The sequence below is a fragment of the Plasmodium gonderi genome, assembly GCF_002157705.1.
Source record: "Plasmodium gonderi DNA, contig: Chr12, whole genome shotgun sequence".
Taxonomy (NCBI): Eukaryota; Apicomplexa; class Aconoidasida; order Haemosporida; family Plasmodiidae; genus Plasmodium; species Plasmodium gonderi.
Window position 1 is genome coordinate 12812 of NW_021628937.1, and position 23663 is coordinate 36474.

General features: G+C 20.0%; 3 protein-coding genes across 3 annotated transcripts; 1 reads left to right on the plus strand and 2 right to left on the minus strand.

Annotated features, from left to right (window-relative positions):
* On the plus strand, positions 1 to 1367 carry PGO_120010 (variable surface protein; the record flags this gene model as incomplete). Its single annotated transcript, XM_028688798.1, has 3 exons — positions 1 to 27; positions 303 to 923; positions 1263 to 1367. The coding sequence occupies 3 exons, from the start codon at positions 1 to 3 to the stop codon at positions 1365 to 1367; spliced, it is 753 nt and encodes a 250-aa protein (XP_028544599.1).
* Positions 1368 to 7812: 6445 nt separating this feature from the next.
* PGO_120020 (variable surface protein) lies at positions 7813 to 8927 on the minus strand (the record flags this gene model as incomplete). Its single annotated transcript, XM_028688799.1, has 3 exons — positions 7813 to 7974; positions 8102 to 8785; positions 8913 to 8927. 3 exons carry the CDS (start codon positions 8925 to 8927, stop codon positions 7813 to 7815), a joined length of 861 nt encoding a protein of 286 aa, XP_028544600.1.
* An 11514-nt stretch (positions 8928 to 20441) lies between these two features.
* PGO_120030 (variable surface protein) lies at positions 20442 to 21844 on the minus strand (the record flags this gene model as incomplete). The annotated part of the gene is made up of 3 exons (XM_028688800.1): positions 20442 to 20606; positions 20733 to 21668; positions 21803 to 21844. 3 exons carry the CDS (start codon positions 21842 to 21844, stop codon positions 20442 to 20444), a joined length of 1143 nt encoding a protein of 380 aa, XP_028544601.1.
* Between the last annotated feature and the right edge of the window lie 1819 nt (positions 21845 to 23663).

Genomic DNA, 23663 nt, shown 5'->3' on the forward strand with positions numbered 1-23663 from the left:
ATGTTTTTAAGTATTGAAAAGATAAATGTGTAATCATATTATAATTTTATTGTACAATAAAGGTGGCAATAATGAAGCGTAATAACATAAAAGGAAACTTAAAATTTTTTCTTTATTTTAATATTTTTACTTTTTTATTTTTAATATGGAAATTTCAACCTAGTAACGATGTGCTAATCTATTAATTTTTACTAATAGTTTTAGATTTTTTCTCCATAAATGTTACTTTCTTTCTTACATTTTCATTGATGCTTTATCACTATTATATTATTTATTTTCTAACATTACAACATTTTTTTTAGGATGTCTCTCCTAAATTCCTAGAAAAGAAATGTAATCCAGATGGACAATTTAATATGAATTTTAACAGGTTATTGGCTAAAGCTAAAACTGAAAAAAAAGTTGAACAAAAAGGTTTAAATATAAAAGATTCCGTTCATGGGAGGAATAAGGAAATGAAAAATGAAAAAAAAAATGCATCAACATACGAAAAAATAAAAAAAGAGAAAAAGAATGATTTAGATTATTACATGAAAAGTTATAAGGATGGATATTCTAAAAGAATAGGATTAGGAAAGTTTGACTGTTATTGTGAAAACAAGATATTTAGGGGGATTGACAAAATGAATAAACTTGTAAATACACCAAATATGACAAAAAGCAAATTTAAAAAGGAATTGCGTAAAAGGTATGGATTGCGTATTGGTTTAACTTATTTCTTTTACTTTTTTGCTCTAGCAATAGGAATTGTAGATCTTTTAAATAAAAGCCAACTTATTGATGAAAAAGGATTTCTTAAGTATGCACCTAATGAATCAAATAAAGACTTGTATAATCACTTGATATCATCGCTGGGTGACGTGCTTGTATATGTAATACCTTTTATACTTACATTAGCAATTATCTATATTTTAATAAAAATTGTAAAATACGAAAGATTAAAATCATGTAAAAGCAAAATGAATGCAAAGGAATATTGCCTCTTGTGTAAGGATATATTCTAAATTATTTTACGCAAGTTATGTTGTTATTTATATATCTCAAATTGTAAGTTCTTTTTTTGCCTGCGCTTATAGAACCTTTTTATGTAACAAATGAAATAAAATATATGCGTTTGTATCTATTAATTATATTTATCTGTATATAATTTGTTGATGTTACTTTGCCATATGAAAGGCTTCGTTTTTCTTTAACCAATGCCCAAACTGTGTGTGGAGAGCATTATAATTCTTGTAATGTGCGTAAATGTTAATTTAATACAGTTTGAGAATGTACATAAAATATTTCCACTATATATACAAAAACATATTGAAAATATATCTATGAAAATATTCATTTTATGTGTTTGTATTTATTTTATTATTTAAAATATAATTTCTGTTAAATTCATGAATTAAAAGCTATGAACGAAGTCATGTAAATATTTATTTTTTATTGAATATTCTTCTGTTACTGAATGTGTGTAAGTGTTTATTTAATATAGTTTGAGTACGCACGTAAAACACTTCTATTATATATAAAAAAATATATTGGAATATATCCATGTATATTTACATTTTAAGTGTTTATATTTTATATTTTTACATAAAACATTTATATATAATGAATTGTTTAGTTAATATTGGTAATCTAAGTGATATAAATATACACTTTTTATTGGGTGACCATCTGTTAATGTGTGAATATGTAATTTAGAAAAATGTTTTTTCAGTAAATTTATGGTATTTCTAATTCGTTAATTCTATGAGTTATTGTGTTTGATTTCTTCTGTCTTACTCATTTGCGTCTTTTTTTTTTTTTCTTATGATGTAAAATAAATATAATATTTCTTTTCATATAAACTATAATAATGAAAACTGAAAATTTTAAAATAATATTTTATTCAAATATATAACTAATGGTACAATATCATATACATGTCTTAGGATCCAGGGGTCAAAGTCTCTGAATTGTGAATTATCAGTTATTATTAATTTTTCTGTATATATATCATTTTTTATTATGTACTGTTAAAAAATGATATATTTTTTTTATATTCATTAAATACGCGTGTTTATATTTGTACCATTCTAAAATACATAATAAGGACGCAGGTTTATTATTATCCTTATATTAGTAATAAATCATTTTTAATTGTATATTTACAATTTTCTTATATATTGTCTTTATATTTAAGTTACGTGAATAATATTAATTATAATATGTAGCAAAGTAATTTTTTTTTTTTCCATTTTTTAAAAGAATTCGAAGTATTTTTAGAATGATAAAAGATATAGGAATAATATTCACTTTTTTTTAAAGCATTATTAATTGTTATATAAATATTTATCTGTTTAGTTTTAAATAAAAAGGATCAAAGTTCCTGTATTCGTCAAGAATATAATTAAACAAAATAGTTACAGTATTTATATATGCTTAATAAAAATAGACAGTCATAAAATCCCACTTATATTTTGTTATATAATATTATTGGAAACCTTTGTCTTTATCATGTTACATATTTTACATAACAAATTATAAAAAAAAAAGGATTTAGACATGCATAGAACAAAGGAAGGAAATTAAAGCATTATATTCATTTCTTAATATGTTGCATTTATAAGAAAAATTACACATATATATTATAACAAATATTTGCCTTCGTGTTAAACATTGTGTTCATGTTTTTAAATTATATTGTTATTTCATAATGTAAATTATTTACATTTATTGTTTTTTTCGTATCAAACAGTGATGTTCTGAGTATATAAATCTTTAAAAAACAAAATTATAGTTAGGTTTAAAAATTTTAGTGAACCACTTACATTTCGTAGTTAATATCAAAATAATGTCTACTTAAAAGCATTGCTTTACAGTATAGAGAATGTATTTTAATGTTAAATACATAATATTTTAAATAATTTTAAATGTAACATAAAAAGTAATGTAATAAATATAATAAGGAAAATAATAAAATTATTGTCAAGTGAAATAACTCTTTCAACAATTAATGAATTATAATATTCACAGAAAATATTTATATTGCATAAATTATATAACAGAAAATAAAATTTCCTAAATATGTATGAATTCTATAATCATTTAAGTAAATGAATATAGAATGGCATATTTTAGCTTTTAAGGATCACTTCATTTTCATTTGACTAAGGAAGAAACTATAACGAGAATATTTTGCAATGTATTATGATAAAGTAATAATACAATAAATAATAAAATGCAAAAATAATGCGTGCTCCGAATATTAAGGGAATATTTTGTAGTAACATAGATAATTTTAAGGTTAATATACATTTCGATTCTTCTTTAGAATAAATATCCTTTAAAAAAAAAAAATAAAAACTATTAAGAAATAATTTTATACAAGGTATATTATTTCTTTTATACAGTAATAATAAACATCCAAGTGTGAAAAGAAATATATAACTAAAAATTAAACTAATACCTAATAAAGATAATTATTTTAAAATATGTTAAAATGCAATAAAAAAAAAGATAAGTGACTATTCAACATGCTATTTTGCTAGAAGACATAATTATTAATAAACATTTTTTAAATTTTGATAACAAAATATGTGCATACTTACAATAATTTTTATTAATTAATTTCCCATAAATTATTTTAACTCCCTCATTAAAATAAATTCTACATAATATTCATGCAAAAAAAGAAAAAAGAATATGTAGTTTTAAATATTAATCGTTTTCTTCAAAATTCCTCATTTATTATATGTAATACTTAATGTACCTTAAAACAAATGAATAACAAATAAATCTATTTATCTCAAATAATTTAAAGCTTTACACATTAGTATTACATAGTTTTACAGCATCATAATTTAATTCATTACTCTTCAATTGCATTCGAATAAATAGTAGATAAGCTGAGTGAATAAAAATGAAATTTTTTATGGTTTCTCTATCTTTATTTAGGATATAATTAAAAAAAACATTAAAAAACTATAACACTTATCTAATAGATATATTACTATTTTATTGCTTGTGGTAAAGCATATAATTAATTCTTAGAATTCTCATATATATTTGTAATAAGGAAGGACAAGATTCTTTCAGTAAAATCTAATAAACTCAAAGAGCATGATAAAAAAATTATATTTTTTATTTTATAATCAATCTCTTTCAATACATAAGGATATGTTAATTAATAAAACTGGATAAACATGATTATTTTTAAAGGTTAAACATATTAACAGTATACAAAACCATAAATTAAATAAGAATCAATCAAAATATAAAAGAGGCGTCTAAAATTTTAACGAAAATATCATGTGAATAAGGAAATAATTTCTCAGAAAATTCATTAAAAATTTTTTATTTTTAGTTTGTTTTATTTCGTTATAGGATGCTTATATATGTTAAAGGTTACATTTTATTATTCATAATGTATTGCATATGTAGAAATTCACTACCTAATACTGAGTAAATTTTATTCCACTTGTTTGTACAAAACATTGTGTCGTTATTTAAAACATGGGCATAGAGTCATCAAAAAGGAACACATAATTATATATGTATCTTTTTATTACAGGTGTTAATTTGTGAAATGTCTTGTTTTAATTAACTGTAATCCCTGTTATTTTATCTCTTTTTTGTTTATACAAAAAGGTATACAATTCTTCATGATTTGTAGTACATAAAAAAATTTAGTATTTTATTGTAACATTTTACTCAAAATTATGTATATAATTTACTTGTACTTAATATTATTTACGACAAAAATTTTTTTATTGATTATAAAATTTAGAAGTATCAATGTATATTAAACATTATCTCAATTAATATACATTATATTAAATATATGAAAAGGCATATTTCAAAACGTATAATAACTAAGAATATTTTAAAAGATTTTAGATGAATTTTAAATCTACAGCAATATTTGTTTTTAAAACGTTATTTCTGCAATATTCCTTATGTAATATGAAATGGAATATTACGCTGATGTGTGATGTAAAAAGTGGCTTTCAATTTACTATTAATGGGCACCGTGCTTTGTTTATGCTGATTACAACGTGGGTAATTATGTAATGAGATTTCCTTCTACCAAATTTTTACATGAAGTTAGATTTAATTATATTTTATAGAAAGTCAACCATATGTATTAGAGCAACTTATTTTTTTCTAATTCAAATACATTATACACTTTTTAGTGATCTTTATTGCATAAATGATGTATATTAAATAAGTATTTCTAGTATTATAATATTATTAATTATTAGATTAAAATCATAATAGGAGAAAAATAATATAACACTATAAAAAATCATTCAAAAAATACAATAGAAAGACCTATGAATCAGTATGTATTAACAGTACTATATTGTGTGCTCATAATTGTGATATCTCCTTAGAAACTCGAGGAAATTGAATAAATATAATAATTATATTCAATACTTATACTATTAAATATTACTCAAATATACCACAATGGTTGATTAGCAGAAAAAGTGTTAAGCTATAGAAGAATTGTAAAAATCAATTCCGTCCTTTGTAACATAGCAATAGCACATTATTTTGTAGATTAAACATATGTATGATCAATTTTATATTGAAGAGAGCGTATAAATTACGTAGTGAACATATGAATTCTTCAAAATAAATTTATAATTTTAATCGATTCATTTCTTATTTAATTATAATATATATTTGTTTACATGCATGATATTTTTTCTATTATATATAAAATAATGTTATACAAAAAAATCTCTATAAAACCATTGAAATATCTTATAATGTAGGGGTATTTAATTTGAAAGAATAATAATAAGCAAAAATTGTAATATATTATTTTTTCATATGATAGTTCTATTGCATAATGTATATTATCGCATAGTATTAAAAGTAAAATTGTAACTAAGTGGTATTATTATTATACATCTATATAATATTTAAATAAAAAATATAAATTGAACTAAAATATGTATTAATAGAAAGATATTATTTTTTTAATATCAAGACATATATAGAGTGAATTTTTTTATTAATAAATAAATTTACATGATGCTACGTATATATTATAATAAATACATAAATTTTTAATGGCTTTAAATATTAGAATGTTAAATTATTACCATGAGAATTATTATACTAATATTTAGGACGTAAATCACAGGATATGAAAAAAAAACAAATCATATTGTATACTATGATTAAATAAGTTACAATAGCATATATATAATTTTTAATTTGCTCTTATTCATACAAGAGACACAATGCGTTATTTTATGCATTCATATTTCTGAAACAATGGTATTCTAAATTATATTTCAAAAAAATTATATATTTCTTTATTTATAGAAAAATTCAAATAGTTCAGATATCATTATCAACATTTTTATAATTAAATATATTATTTTTGACACATGAAAGTATAATGTATGATTATTGAGGATAATATGAGCATTAATATTTACAAATTTCATTGAAAACATTAGGAATGTTATTAACATAATTATTCTTTATTTATCTACAATAAGCACTATGTTATTACCTATTTAAAAAAACATATAATTTTTTTGTATATATTACATTTTGTATGATAAATAATATAAACATTAATCTAATAATATATATGTTTTCATTTTATATAGAGAAACATGATTAATAATACTATTATAGCATTAATATTATTTTGAATTTTATGCATATTTATTTAAATCGAATATTTCTGAACATCTTTCAAATTTTATATTTAAAGAATTAATAATTATATTTTTAACTTATTCAAATATTTTTTAATTGTTTTGTATATTTTTTCTACGTACGTTATGAATTCATATAATGTTATTATAACATAATTCTGTTGTAGATGAAAAAATAAGAAATAGGATTTTATATTAATCAATATATAAAATAATAGCGTTCAACAAGAAATATTTATTGTTATGTAGTAATATGAAAATATAATAAAATACAATATAACTTGACGCAAATATTATTAAAGTGTTTTACATGTTTTATACACAGAATATTATAATTTTGTTTATTATCATGTCTTATAAAAATATATAATTTATTTTTGCCTTTGTTTATATTGAAAGAAATAAATATAAAATTTACTAGATATTTTTAATACTGAGAATAATATTCAGAATAAAAAAAAAAAATGGAAATTATAATGCATAAAGTATGAAAAAACAAAATCTAAAAAAAAAAATACGTGCTATAATTTGTACATTTGAACATGCTAACAAGAAATGTTTTTCCATATATTGTACGTATATGTATAATGTACATGATGAATGTATTAAATTTTAATTTTATTAGAAATAAAATATAAAAATAACATAAAAATATTTATATCAAGTTAATTTATGAATACTTATACAAAATATATTTATTTTTTGTTAATATTATATAAAAAAATAGCGTATAATATCTAAAGAAATAAACATTAATTTTCTTAATTATTATATATTTTATAATATGTATATATATTATTCCATTACCCTATCTTGCGTATTATTCATAATGATACTTTATATCATTTTATATTTAAAGGGCTACTTATATATGGAAATTATATACAATTAAACAAGGAATCTATAACTTAATTATAGTTCTCTTGTTTATTACATATATCTATAGTTAATACAATTTTCATTGCTATAATATTATTTATTTGTAGGATTAATACGTTGAATAAGCATATTAATGATTTCTAGGATTTGTTTATATGGAAATAAGTATTTCATAAATATATGATGTTATATAAAGAACCATTCTGTAGTTTATGGTCTTACAAATCTCTACATATATTTACAATATATTTTTTGTTTAATTATACATAATACATTAACAGATATCATAATTATATAATATATTATATGTGCCCTCTCTTGATATTTTGTTCGATATTTCAGAATACTGAAATGCATTTCTTCCTTCATCTGTACTCATGTAGATATTTCTTTTCCTTATTATTTTACGGTGCAAAAAGAAACTCATTTTTCTGAACTAATTCAATAACAGAATAAATATATAAATTAATTATGCAGTTTTGTTAATATGAATTTTGCCTTTTTCATATTCTTTTAAGAAAATTATTTTATAGCATAAAAATAAAAATTATATTGTAAATAACCTTATACATAATAAATAAAAGAAGTGCTATTGCTAATATTATAACAAATGTAATATATATATAGGCTAATATATTATATCTTCTGAAAGGGTGTAAAATTGGGAATTCTGATTTTAAGGAATTATTGGATTTTACATATTCATTGTACTTATTTCTATATTCTTCTAATGTATTACAATATTCTGAGTGTGTATTGTAATCACATTCACTCTTGCGTATCATATATATTTTTTGGAATTCACTACAATATTTTTTGTGATCATTATTATCAGTTTCACTAGGTTTTATGTTTAGTTCATATATATCTCTTAGCCTTTCAAACTCAACCTCCGTAATAATAATATCTTTATAAACTGTATATATAGTAGTTCCCTCTTCTGATTCATATATTTTTATCAATTCATTAAAATAATTTTTTATATCTGCGCTCTCACATTTTCCGTTACACTGATTATATAACCAATAGTATATGTATATATATTCAGGATCCTTTAAGTTATATTGTTCTTTAATCTTATGTACATAGTGCATAAATTTGGGGCATATATTATCATCACTGTTCTTAATGCATTGTAAATATGATTGATTAATATTTTCGCAGTGTCTATCAGTAGAAGAGCTAGATTGCCATTCATTTTTTTCTACATAATCATTGAAATCACGAAACTTTTTTGCTAATTCATACTAAAGATAAATTAAACAAATGTGTAGCAGAAACTATATTTTTGAACATTTTTTTATGATATTAATAGAATATGAAATATCAGCGTATGGAAAAGTTGTAATTAACATTATAATTTATTTAAGGTACTATAGTTGACCACATCTCAGCTAATATTGTATTCAGTTACACATGAATTGGACAAAATGATTATAAGTAATAATAAAATAACCTATTTTTTCAACTAAAAATGACCAGTGCAAATAACCTCGTTATAATATTTTTTATAATTATAGTATAAATTAATAAATATTCTTGATAGAGTCTCACATTATTCTAAAACCTATAATATAGCAAAGCTTACTGGGGATATGTAATGAAGTTAATTTAAAATTTATTGGTTATTTTAATTCAAGAAAGGAAAACATGCTTACATAATTATGAAATTGTAAAATATTATTTGTTAAAATATAATATTAAGAATATGTTTAAGTATAAAAATTATACAGTATTAGGAGTTCACTCAAGAAGAAGTTAAGAATATGCCTTACTAATGTATGTTTTTGTCTAGAATATATATATATATATATATATATCCCCCTTTCTGTCTTTATTGTATTTATTTTGATAGTATATATAACTTAATCTAAGGGATATAAAAATTTTTTAATAATCAGTTTCTATTATCCTAGTTTGTATTTTCAATAATAAAGTATAAAAAAAAAATAAAAAATTATTAAAATATATTTTTTTAATTTACACCATTTACTTTGAATTAATATAAAAGAATGTATAATTTTTTTAATATTATATAAAAATGGATGTGCTTACAAGGAGAAATGTTATACATCATTATAAAATATATATAAAAGTTCCTATATTTAGCACATATATATAATTATAAATGCATATTTGTGCATAATTATGAAATATAATACAACATACAATGTAATAATTACCAAAAACTTCTTAATTCAATACCCACAATATTATTTTATCCTTCTAACAATTTATCAAGAATATATATATAAAAAACATGATTTTAATACAACTACAACAAATATATCATATTGATAAATTTATATAAATCTTAAATCCTCATGCTTTAGCTATAAATTTCATTTTTTTAACTATGTAATAGGCGTTTTTACTTTTTCATGAAATTATATGCATTAAAATAAATTTTACTAAATATTATCATTCATGTATAGCAAATATGAAACAAAAGAATAATTAAAATATATATTCCATCTTATAAATACGAAGAAACAAAGATAAGATACATCTTATTGCTATTTTTTCAAGTGATATTAAGGATAATATATTCATGGTTCATATATATTATATTCCTGTAACTGTTAATTTTAAATTGTACATTCATTATATAAATATTCAAGGGATAATTATATTACATGGAAAATAATAAATAGCATATATGTACTTTTTTCTTGATATATCATATAGGAATATCTTATGTATTTTTTTTAAAATATTGAACACATGATATATTATATAATTTATCATTTTTGTATTATATAAAGTGGACTAAATTTAATAATTTCTTATATGTCATATAAGCCCAGATTAATATTTCAGTTTAAAAGATATTATTGCTATATATTTTATTTTATATTGCATGATATGCATATATGATAATTTACAATACGTCAACACATAATATATTATACATTATTATATTCATTTAACACTATTTAATTATGTTTTGAATTCATTAATTTACCGTTTTAATAAAAGATTACAATTTATTCATAATATACAGAATAAATGTATTATTAAAATAAATAATTTACCCTTATTTATTTTTTCATAATAATTAATTTAAGATAATATAATATCATAATAAAATAAGCCACTTCATGTAGGATAAAAAAAAAATAGATTTATTAACAGAATGATATATACGAAGTGGGACTTATAGGAACGACATACAAAATTAATAATTATATTATCTGTTAATTACTATAGTAACAAAACATAAGTTATCATCGAAAAATGTGAATTCTATAGCTACATTATTTTTTCTTCATGAAAATGTGCATAGAGGCTGATATTTAATCTTATGTAAGAATTCATTTGAGATATGTACTAATTATTTTTTTAATTATGTGTTTATGATAGAAAAAAATGATAATACCATTTTTTATCCCTTATTAAATAATTAAAAATTTACAAAAAATGAAATATTGCTTAATATATATATCCTCAATTCATCTCGAAATTCGTGTATGACTATTCACTTGCTCATATATTTCTTTTATATGGATCTATTAGATAAGATTTATTATTCATTAACATCCAAAGTTTTTTTTATTTGGTGTTTATACATTATTATGATGCATAAAGTGATTAAAATAAAATAATACACATTTTATTTAAAATGTATTATTTCAAAACCTATATAAACTGTGCCTTATCAGGAATGACATGTAAATTGTGTTTATATATTCTAGTACATTTTAATATATAAAATTTTGTTTTAATTTTGATGAATGTATAATTAATAACTGAATAGAGTTTAATTTAGTTTTAGTTTATTTAATTTCCTTTTATTAGGATATATATATAAGTTATTTCCTTCATTAACATTGAGTATAGCTAAATTATTTTTACATTCGCCAAAATGTCAATGAAATTTTGTAAAAATTTTATTCAGTTTATTACATTTTTAATAATTATTAATTTGTTAACATTCTAATTTACTTTAGTAAATTTGAAGATGTTATTCATTGGAATATGTTATAACACTACAATATATTTTATAATATATTTTGAGTGTTATTCGATAAAATGATTTATATGTATTAAAATTGATAATTTTGTGTTTATTATATTAATTCTAATGTTTAACAAAAAATAAGAATAATAAATATAAATTTATTATTTTTCATGATATAGCGAAGTATATATATTAACATTTAAATTCCAAAAAGTTAAAGTTTCATGTTTTTCTAGATTTAGATGAAATAAAATAATAAACAAATAAAATGTGTGAAATACATCACAATTTTTTAATATTTGTATAAATGAAAAAACACGATATTAACATATTTCAATTAATTTACATTAATTTACAATAGAAATTGAACTTCAAATAATAATCATAGATTTATTCGAACATAAATATATATATTTGAACATAGTGAACTAATTAATACTATGCATGAATGCGCATGAGAAACGCTAATAATATGTGTATAATATCATAGACACTAAAAAGACATATAAGGAATTATAATAAAAGAAATGCTAGGGATACAAATAAAATCAAATAACAAGGAATATAATGAGTTATATATATATATGTTATTTTATGAATGTTTTTGTAGCAAATATTTAGAATTATATATATTATAATTAAATTAAATGTGTCTAAAAATATAATTTTATATGTGATGTAATATGAGTATCACAGAATAAAGATCATATATATGGATTTATAATGAAAAAATATAATCATTAAAACTAGTACTTCTATGAGTTTTAATAGATTTTCGCCACATTATTTTATAAATATGTATATAAGTATGAATAAAAATAGCACAAAAATAGGGATAATGCTCAAAAAAGTAAATATGGAATTAGTTTATGTATAATATTTCTTATAGGAAAAAAAATAGGTCTTATAATGTATATAATTAGGGTTGAAGGTAATATAATTATCATCTATATAAATTGAGAAACAACATGTATGGTTTGAATAAAATTCTTGCCTTTGATAAAATTACGTAATGTACCCATTCTATCATATATATTTTTTCAATATTGAAATATATTAATGGGAATATATTATATATATTATGTATTTAAAATTTACAAACTTTCTTAGGATTCATTTTACGCGTAAAACATTTTTTTAATTATTTTTTTAAAACCTTGTTTTTTATAATAAACCCAACAATATAAATGTGTAAAACTGTTAAATTACAACATTTATTCCGACGTTCATGCGTAGTATATTAAATTTTGTAACTGTAATAAATAATAAAAATAATACTATGATTATGTTATGTATGTATTTTCACAATATTATCTCTTATTTAATTAAATAATATAAATATTTTTGAACAAAACTCACCCTTTAAAATGTTCTGACTAGTTAAATTTAATAAATATCCCCCTATACATTATAAATTACCTTACCAAAGCATAGACATATATCGTCATGTGTACAAAACGGCGTTACACAATATAACATATAATTATAATTTTTTTTCATATTTCTAAATTCCTGAATATAACTAATTCAATGAACATTTCAATTATGTTTAATATTTTAATTTTTTTTTAAACTGTTCCGCATATCGGATAATTAATATATTTATATTATATTACATAATATATTTGCATATACTAGGTTTATCTAAGATATAATTAAAATTTTTTATTTATTCAACTGAACTCTAATATATTAATCAATATTTTGTACAACATAAATAATTAAAGAAACTCAATGAGTTTTCCGTGTTCCTACGACAAGGATATATATGCATATAAAATGTTTTGAAGTTTAGAGATACTAAAAAACTAATAAAAAAAGACGGAATTTATATTTTTTTACTCAAATGTTGTTTTCGATTTAATAAAAAAATAAAAAAAAATTTGTAATATTCATAATTTTGTGTTTATTTCTCTAATTATCTTACAACATTTTGATAGAATAGTAGTAATGTTGAAAATTTTATATATAAATATATTAATTCATTGGGATAAATATGTTCAAAATATATATTTTTTAATGATTCAGAACTTATTAATATAAATAAAGAAAACGAGAAGTATTAGCATATAATATGAAACTTCATAAAAATAATTTTTACACTTAAAAAAAAATATATGAAATAAAACAATGGATTCATAGGAAAAAACATAATTACTATTTGTTTACATATTTTATAATAAAAGAATAAATGAATGAAACATATGGACATTTAAAAAGCATTAATCATTATTTTAATATATTATTTTTTTGTCAAGGATTGCCAATTGTAATATTTTTTAAACAATTTGTATATAAGATTCTAAATTGTCTTTTTGGATTTACTTTTTTTCTTAGTAGTTAGAACTGCGTTTGAATAAGATGATAGAATTGTATGTTTATATAGAAACATATATTATCAATTAATTATATTTTTATTACGTTGCAATAGAAATAATAAAATGTATTCATTATATGTAAATTTATTTTTGTTGTATCTAGATAATATATTATAATGAATAATTATATATATTTATACATAACTAATAATTTAAAATATATAATCATTAACAATATATAAAAAAATTTATAATAAATACGTTTCTTTAAAGAATACACAAAATTTAAAGGAAAAACAAAATTCAAACATAATTTCAAACACAATATGTGTTTTAGCATAGGTTAAAAGTTTTTATAATATATAATTATGATATTGTTTTTCATAGGTAAAAATAATTTCATTATATTGTAACAAGGATAAAATTTAATATGAATATATACAAAAATATAATAATTTCCTACAAAAATGATTGTATTAATTAAGCCATTTTTATGTACTCATAATTATAGAATAATTAAAAGTGAATTTTAAAAGAATTACGTTATTGAGTATACTTAACCTCTCATAAATATAGTTTATTTGTAAAATATCATAATTATTCTTATTACAAACTAATAATTCTATATATATTTAAAAAAAGAAATTATTTGTATATGTTTATTCATGAATATATATTTATTCTGATATGAAAATTACAAATTAAACAGGACATATATCAGTTTATATAATATTCAATTATATAAAACATAAAAAAATTTTATTTTCGTATATTTTGGAATAATCAAAATAGATTTTATTATATAAGAAAAATATATTTATTATTCTTTTCACGTAGCACATTACAGTATTATCATTAATATGAATAATATATAAATAAATAGAACTTTTTAATTATAATATGAGAATGGCGGAAAAATTAATGATTTGAAAGAATAAAAGTTTTTTTAAAGAAATCTTTTAAATTTATTTTATGGACAAAAATAATGATGCTCGTTTAATTAATGTATTCAAATAGGACCTGAATAATATAAATGATATTCAACTAATTACACTTTGTACCAAAAAAAAAAAACCTATAATAACTGAATTAATCAATAATATATAGGATACATAGTATTATATACAATATTCATTAGGAATACGTGTTATAAGTGTACAGATAGAATAATGTAGCATTTACGTTTATGAATGGCAAATAATTAATTTCATTATCATATTGTAAATATCATGGAATGATTAAAATATTTATATAATATCTTCAATAAACCAATATACATCCGTATTTCATAGAAGATAATGTTAAAGAAATTGCACATCATAAAATTTTATAAAAATAAAAAAAAACATAAACAAAAATTCATAATCCTAAAAATAGATATATATATCCTTATGAATTTTATTAGTAATTTTTCAATATTTTAGGAAATAAATACGAAATATATGACTGTATTTTTTTGTTTTAATATCACTTTTTAACATTCGTTAATAATGGGAGCTATTCTAGGGGTGATTTGTTAAATAATATAAATTATTATTTGCGTTAAAACATAATATTCCTTCATAAATTAATTATTTTATATATTTATTACAAATAAAAAATATGTATTTTATAATTTGTTTTAAATATATAGGATATAGATCTTAAAAGATTACCTACAAAAGTAAAATACGGTTATTTCGACAATGAAGATGGGAATTGTGACGACGTTCATTTTTATGAGCTGGCAAATGTTCATTTAAAAAAACAGAATTGGAATGTGGATGTTTTAAAAAAAATACTTAAATCCCTATGCTACGTATATAAAAAAAGTTTAAGAGAAGACTTTGATAAATCTATTTGTTATTACCTGTACTATAGGTTAAGTGACACATTATATACTAATATAACATATCATTTAACCTATGCAATTTTTATGGACGTACTTAATTTTTTACTAAAATGTAATGCAGGCACGTATATATGTGAATATCCTCATCATGAAATAGATTAAACAAATTTTAAAGATTTTAAGTTAATATATGTTTATTCACAAGATTATAATAACTATAAATTAGATCTTCTGATACCTAATAGCCCTTGTACTAAACCATATAAGGTTTACCCTGATAAATATTTCCAAACATATAACAACATAGATCAAGAGTGCTCTGTGTTAACTAATAAGCCAAATTATTGTACGCATTTTGACCATTATTTTAAAAGTATGAATAAATATGAATTAAAAACATTTTCATGTAAAGTAGTGCAAAATATCTTTGACTTGGAAACACAACTGAATGATCATTATACAGTATCCCAATAACGCGAAAAAGGACAATTAAGAACGACACGGCCACATGAAAAAGAGAAAATAGGAAAAGACCAGTTACGTCTAGATAGAGAAAAAGAAGAAATAAAGGCATAGATAATCCTGAATGTCAACAACCTTTAAATTATGAAACTTCAACTAATCCTTATTTAATTCTTGGACATCAAATATTGAGCTCCTTTACTGATATTTCGGATAATACTTCAGCTTCCTCATCCTCAAAAATTGTGATTGTTGTATCCTTACTTAGAGGAATTACAGTTTCTTCTATTTTATTGTGGAAAGTAATTATTATTTTGAATAAAAAAGAATATGTATTACCTTATATTAAATAAATTTTATTGATATTTAATTATATCCTATGAATATCATATATAATATATGCTCTGCATATACCACATTTTCAATAGTTTACTCAAGTTGAGTATTGGTTAAAAAAAAGCCTTACTAGGAAAATCTAAAAGGAAACGTAATATTACGACGGATAGAAATATATTAGAAGATTATACTATTCCTGGAAATCTAGACTCACCTAGAAAATTTAATGTCAGTTACAGTAATATATATTAGTTCTTATTAGGACATACAGAGGAATATTTTTTTTACATATGTAGCTATCATTATAAGAATTGTTTTACAGAGTTATTCGTCTAAAAAAAGGGAAGGAATTACTTTATTTTTAATAATAGAATAATAAATTTAAAATGAACATATGTATTATATAAATAAATATTGTTTTTAGAATTACAATATTATTATTTTCATCATATTAATAAACATATTGTAAAAGTTTTACATATTCTAACTTGAAAATGTATAATGATTAAGAATTAGACTTAGAGTACAATGCAGGGGGTTGTTCATGTGTCTTAATATTTATTGTTTATTTATTAGTATATCATTGCTTCGGGATACATGTAACATTTTTTTTCCTAATATATATATAACTGTGCAGTGACGATGAACACTAGAAAAATATATTATATGATAAAAAACTACGAATCTATATTATATTCACTAGTTTTTTATATTGATACTTAATATATATTTGTGGTATTACTGAAATATTATAGTGAACATCTGAGTTTATGTTTTTGTTATATATTTGTTGCATATAATGATAAATATATCGTTATTTATAGTGATTATAAATTATAATAAAATGATCATGAATTTTTTATACATAGGATAACTGTAATGATTCTGATATGGTATGTTCGAACATCACTATTTAAGAAAAGTATTTTAATACATCATATAATATAGATTTATATATTATATTATGGCAATATTATATATATTACTTGAATTAATAGAACTGTTCTATTTTAACATATATTACAATGGAAACTCAAAATAAATTCACTTTATTTATATATCTTTATAAATTAATAAAATAAAGCAAAAATAATTATCATGATATTTTTTATCTCACTTGTGATAGAAATCTCTTTACTACAAAATACATCCTTTACATATATTAAATACAGATTTATGGTGAAACGAATTTTTATTAATATTATGTATTTTTTAATATAGAATATCAAATAAATTTTTAAATAATGCATAGATATTGAAAAAAGCCTAAAACTATATATCGTTATTAATAGTGTAAAGTGTATCAAGATTTTTTATTAAAAAATTGTACCGAAATTTCAATAGTATCTTCAATTATATATTTATTAATACAAATATCCTAGATTATATTTATACATAAGAAAAATTTATGATAATTGTGCAAATATAGAAAGATATGTTTATATCTTACATTTTTTAATGAATATATTCTTCCTTCCAATATACGTTAATAACGTAATATTTTTAATAATTAGTTGACAGTTATATAAATTATAGTAAATTCCTAATTAATCACGTACACTATTATTACATTCCCATTATATTACAATTATGTATCCTTTAATTTATAAAATCATTCAATATATATGGGATATGTTTTTATTTTTAATAATATTTCCACAAGGCATTTGTATAAAAGTTTTTAATTATAATTTGTATAATAATATGATATTTATATGAAACAAAATAAGGAAGAAAAAACATATTTCTTTATATATGTTAATAAAACGTTATAATGAATTGTATAATATCCATCTACTATTAATATAGTCGTCGTTTAAAAATGTATAGAACACTTTAATATATTTTTACATATATTACCATTATTAGAACAATTAATAATAGATCCTTTTATTATTATACCATTTACGTAAAAATTTTCAATCAGAATTTAATAAAAGTTATATTTCTTTCATTCATGTATTTAGAACTTCTTTATGTTAATAATAGAAAAATTATTAATTTAAATTATATTTTCACAAAGTGCAGGGATATTAGTGAAAGTAAGACCATTATACATTTATTTTATATAAATAATATATTACAATATTTGTTATGTTTATTATTAAAATAATGGTTGATTATAATAATAGATGATGTTAATATACATTAGTTATTTTTATATTTGGCATTCATACAAAAAAGGTATAAGTGTCAAGGTACCATAAATTTAAAATACTTGTATATCACATACTAATGTATTTTAATTATACACTATGATAATAGTACTCTTTGTAGTGAAATAATGAGGATTAGTTATTATAATATATTATTGGTACATTAATTATATACATGAAAATCTATACAGAACTGTTTTTTCCCTCCATGATAATATATATGCATAAATAATTAAAAACAAATAAAAAATAATAATAATAAAATAAGGCTCAAAATGCAAATTGATAGAAAACAGAAACCATGAAGAAGTTAGAATAATATATTGAATTTTAATGTTTTAATATTTTTATTATGTTAAGTACTTATATAGAATAAAACATTTTGAATGCGTTTAAGTAAATTAAATGAATATGTTATGTGTAACAAGCTAAAATTTTTTGGAGGTACAATAATACATTATAAAAAAAGAATAATATATATATACGAAAAATGAATATAATTGAACGCTTGCAATATAATAAGAGTTATATAGATATTACTAATTATTTATATATGTTTTATACATTTTTCCTTTTGAAACGCACTACATTTATGTTGTAATATTAGCATTAACTCTAATTGATTTTTTTTAATTACAAAATTTCACTATTAACTATACATATTAATTCAAAGAATTTTTTTATCCTTCTTTGCAAAAAACATATGTATATGATATTTATAATTCATGTATTTTTAAGAATATTCTTTATTTGTTACGTATACATTGAATTTACTATTCTATCATTTGATAATTGATAAATATATTTCAATAAATCATTTTTAATAGAGTGATACTTATATTGGCACTCATACATTTTGATAATTTAATGTGTCTAATTCTGATATATATACGTATATATACATAAACTATAAAAATTACAGAACATGTTATAGATAGCATTAGTAATGTTCCTTAATATTTTTATATCTGTGGAGAATGTATATACGTTCTCTAGATATAAATATATAAATATCATATAATGTTTCTTATTAAGAAATATAACAATACTATGATAATATCATTAACATTCTTTTAATCAGTAGTTGATAAGATGTAATAGATATATTGTGTACACTTTTCTTTCAATTATATTTGTAGCATTTCTTAGGCCTAACCGTTAATACATAATAGTTTTAAATATATAAATGCATAAATTTATATATGAATAATTTACTCATAGTTTACATTGAAATAATTTAACATGTCTACTTACATTACAGTTTATTCATAAGTGTATGTAATGCATTAATTTCTTTTTGTGTTCATGAATTAATAATGTACACATTAATATATTTATAGAATTGATGAAGTGTGCTTTATTATTTTTACTATGCTTACTACTACAATATATTTCAGTAAATAATATGTACCGTGATGTTTATATTATTTTTTCATTAACTATATAATTAAATTATTGTTTTAATCATACAATATGTATTTTTATTATATTAAAAGAAATGATTGTTTCTTGAGAATTTTTTATATATTAATATTTGATATATCTATTTTTTTAATGTAATTATTTCATATAAATATTGTAATTTTTTTCTTTATGTACTATGAATTCATCTAGATTATTGATCATAAATTGAATTATAATTTATTATGTAGAAATATGTGAATTCTTCTTTTTCTTTATAATCATAAAAATATAATAATCCTGTATGCTTTCAAATAATTTTATCATTATTTTAATAAATTTTAGTTTTTAATATTTTTAGTTTTCTTTAAAAGATGCATTATATTTTATAGTATTAATTGACATAATATGAATCTAAAAAGTATTAATATACTTTTTTTAGTAGTCTAATGATCTATATCCTATTTCGTAAGTATTATCAAATGAATTATTGTACGATCTTTCAAATGAATCCATTAAGTCTAGATGTATATTATTTCTTTTCATAAGTTGTTTCTTTAATTTCCTAGTTCTTGGATGTAAATATGAACCAAATACGGTATACTAATAATGATGAAAATGGATAACTTTGTCATGAATAGATAACTTATTTAATATGAACTGTTTATAAAAATATATATTGTAAATTGTAAAACAATATACATTTAATAATCTAAATATATATATAACCTTATATAGAAGAAATATAACTATTAATACTGTAAATATTATAACCGTAGTGCTTGTGCTAACTTCTACTAACTTCTCCTCATTCCTTGCTTCCTCAGCCAATGCCTTTAAGAATTCTGTTATTTTAGTTTCCTTATCTATATCATTGCTTATCAATGTTTCATTCTTCTCTTCTTTTATCTTGCTCTGTGAGTTATCCACCGATGTAGTGGTCGTATTATTTTGAGTTGAATTACCTGATGGATCATTATAAATAACCTCAGGTAATGATAGTACTTCAGGATTTTCCCACCAAAATTCACAATACCTATAACCGTCATATTCCTTTTTAAATCTCTTCAGTACATTTTTCATTTTATGTTTATCACCTCTAACATACTCATGCGATAAAAGCCTTTTAAATATGCCATAAATCATTTTTCGATAATACATATTCCATTTAGTGCCTTTTATTGTATAAAAATTTTTATACAATTCATCTAGATCGCGAAATATGCTAAGTGTTGTGTCATCAAAATTTTCTATAAGCTTAGTGCCCTCGCATACATTGAAATTCTGTTCGTTATGTCGCAAGTAATTGCCCTTTAGTTCAATAATTTTTTTATAAGCTTTCTCAGGATCTTCATTACCACAACCAACATTTTTTAATTCTTGTTTAAGTTTGTAGCTGAAATATGTACAAGCATATACTTTATTTATATCAGTATCCTTAAAATGTTCTTTTAAATAATATAAATAACGTCCAAGATATAAGAAATTAACAGTACTAATATTTGGTTTGCAGTTATCTGAAACACCATCTTTATTAAATTGTTGACACATTGCAGATAATTCACTATTTAGTGTAGTATATGATCTGTTTCTCCAATTATCATAATAGCTTTTAACATAATGATAATAATAACTATATGCGGGAAATACTTCATCAAGCTCAAGCTAAAAACAAATATTATGATGCATGAAAAATATATGAACAATTTCTTTTGGAGGATATATGTTGTTATAATGAAATAATGATATTTTTATTATATTAATATAATTTCTAGTTGTAATAACATATAGAGATATACGTTATCTGTAATAATTTGTGGTGTTTGCTTTGTTACAGTCATATTTTGCTTTCTTCAGTTTATATATAAAACTGTTATTTATTTTATTATAAAATTTTGTGGATTAATAGTATAGTAATTAATATCGTATTATAAAACATGAATTCTTATAACCTTATAATTTTTTTTTAAAGAATTTTTAAAATTTATATTTTTATCAATGTATGTCTATCCCTATATATTAAAATACTGCATTAACATTTTTAAGGCATAAAGGCAGAACAATTATATATATAATACGTGAAGGGTTTAGTTATATTTACAACATATTATTCTCTGCATTTATAGATTTTTATATTGCTATACATATTTATTTGCGTAGTTATCACATTTATTTTTTTTTTACGTTTTAATTTTTTTTATTAAGAATTTTAAGATTTATTTTATATTATTATTGATATATATTGTAATTTATACTACAAAAAATAGGTATTGATATGATTGTATAAATTTTTTATAATTATATTATTCATATATGATATTACATAATGCGCATATTACACATTTTATCTTGTTTGTATTATTATAGTTATTTTGTTTAATATGCAAAATTGTTATATTTTTATAATAATAAATCATAATAGGAGTTTCTTTGAATCAGTATTATTTTTATTTTTATTTTTATGTGAGATATATTATTTTTATTTTATATTAGTGTTTTTTATCTTTTTCATTCTAATCATATAATTTACTATATAATACAACGTTAAGTATGATTATATATTTATTGAATATCTTATATTCTATAATCTTTATATATTTATCATTTAGATGATCATTATTTTATCCATTATTTATAAAGAAACTGATTGATAATATTTGACATTTGCTTTTATTAATACTAGGACATTTTTAATTTATTAACTTATAATATTTTAAATATATCCTTTATTTTTTCTCATTACATTATGTTTTTTCCCAATTTAATAAAATTTTTATCTAATTTAATGTGTATAATATATAATATTATAATAAAATATATTTATTCAAAATATATCTTTATATGTAAACTTCTATAAATATAATGAATAATAATCCTAATTGATAGTATTGCAATTTGTATATTTTTATTCATTATACAGTATATAAATTTTTATACTAAGCATTAGTTTCCCTAACATATCAATAAACTATAAACATTTACGGGATTCAAAGGTCTGAATTTTCATTAAATTATATTAATTTATATAAAATTGTGTATTTAATTACTACGTCTATTGTGTATAATAATTATTTATTTAGATTTATTTTCTTTTAGTTTTAAATTTATAAATTATCATTTTATTCATAATGCTGTATCTTCACACTGATGATATGTTAATTTATTTTTAGAATATTATTCGTATATAATTGTGTTGATCGAAGAAAATGGTACAATATTTTGTTTATAGGGCAGTTGTTTATTGTCTATACTTATATATAATGTGAAAAGTTGCATAGTTAAAAATTTTATTCCAAATATTAATGTGAAAATGTACATAGTAAGTCTAAACAATATTGAAATAACAATTGTACCTAAATATTGCATAAGAAAATCCATGTAAATAAATTAAAAATACAATTGATATTATAAAACATAAATAATCACAAAATATAGATATTTAATAAAATAATCTATTACTCTAGTATAATATATTGATTAGTCTTAGAGAATTACATCACATTATGTATAAAGAGAGTATTCAAAAAAAAGGTTTTTGACACCCCATTTACAGCAGACTAATCCATATTAGTTTTACATATGATTAATAAATCTGTATGATTTTATTATTTTTATAACGCTTCCAAATGGTGCAAATTTTATTATTGTCAATTGTAATTT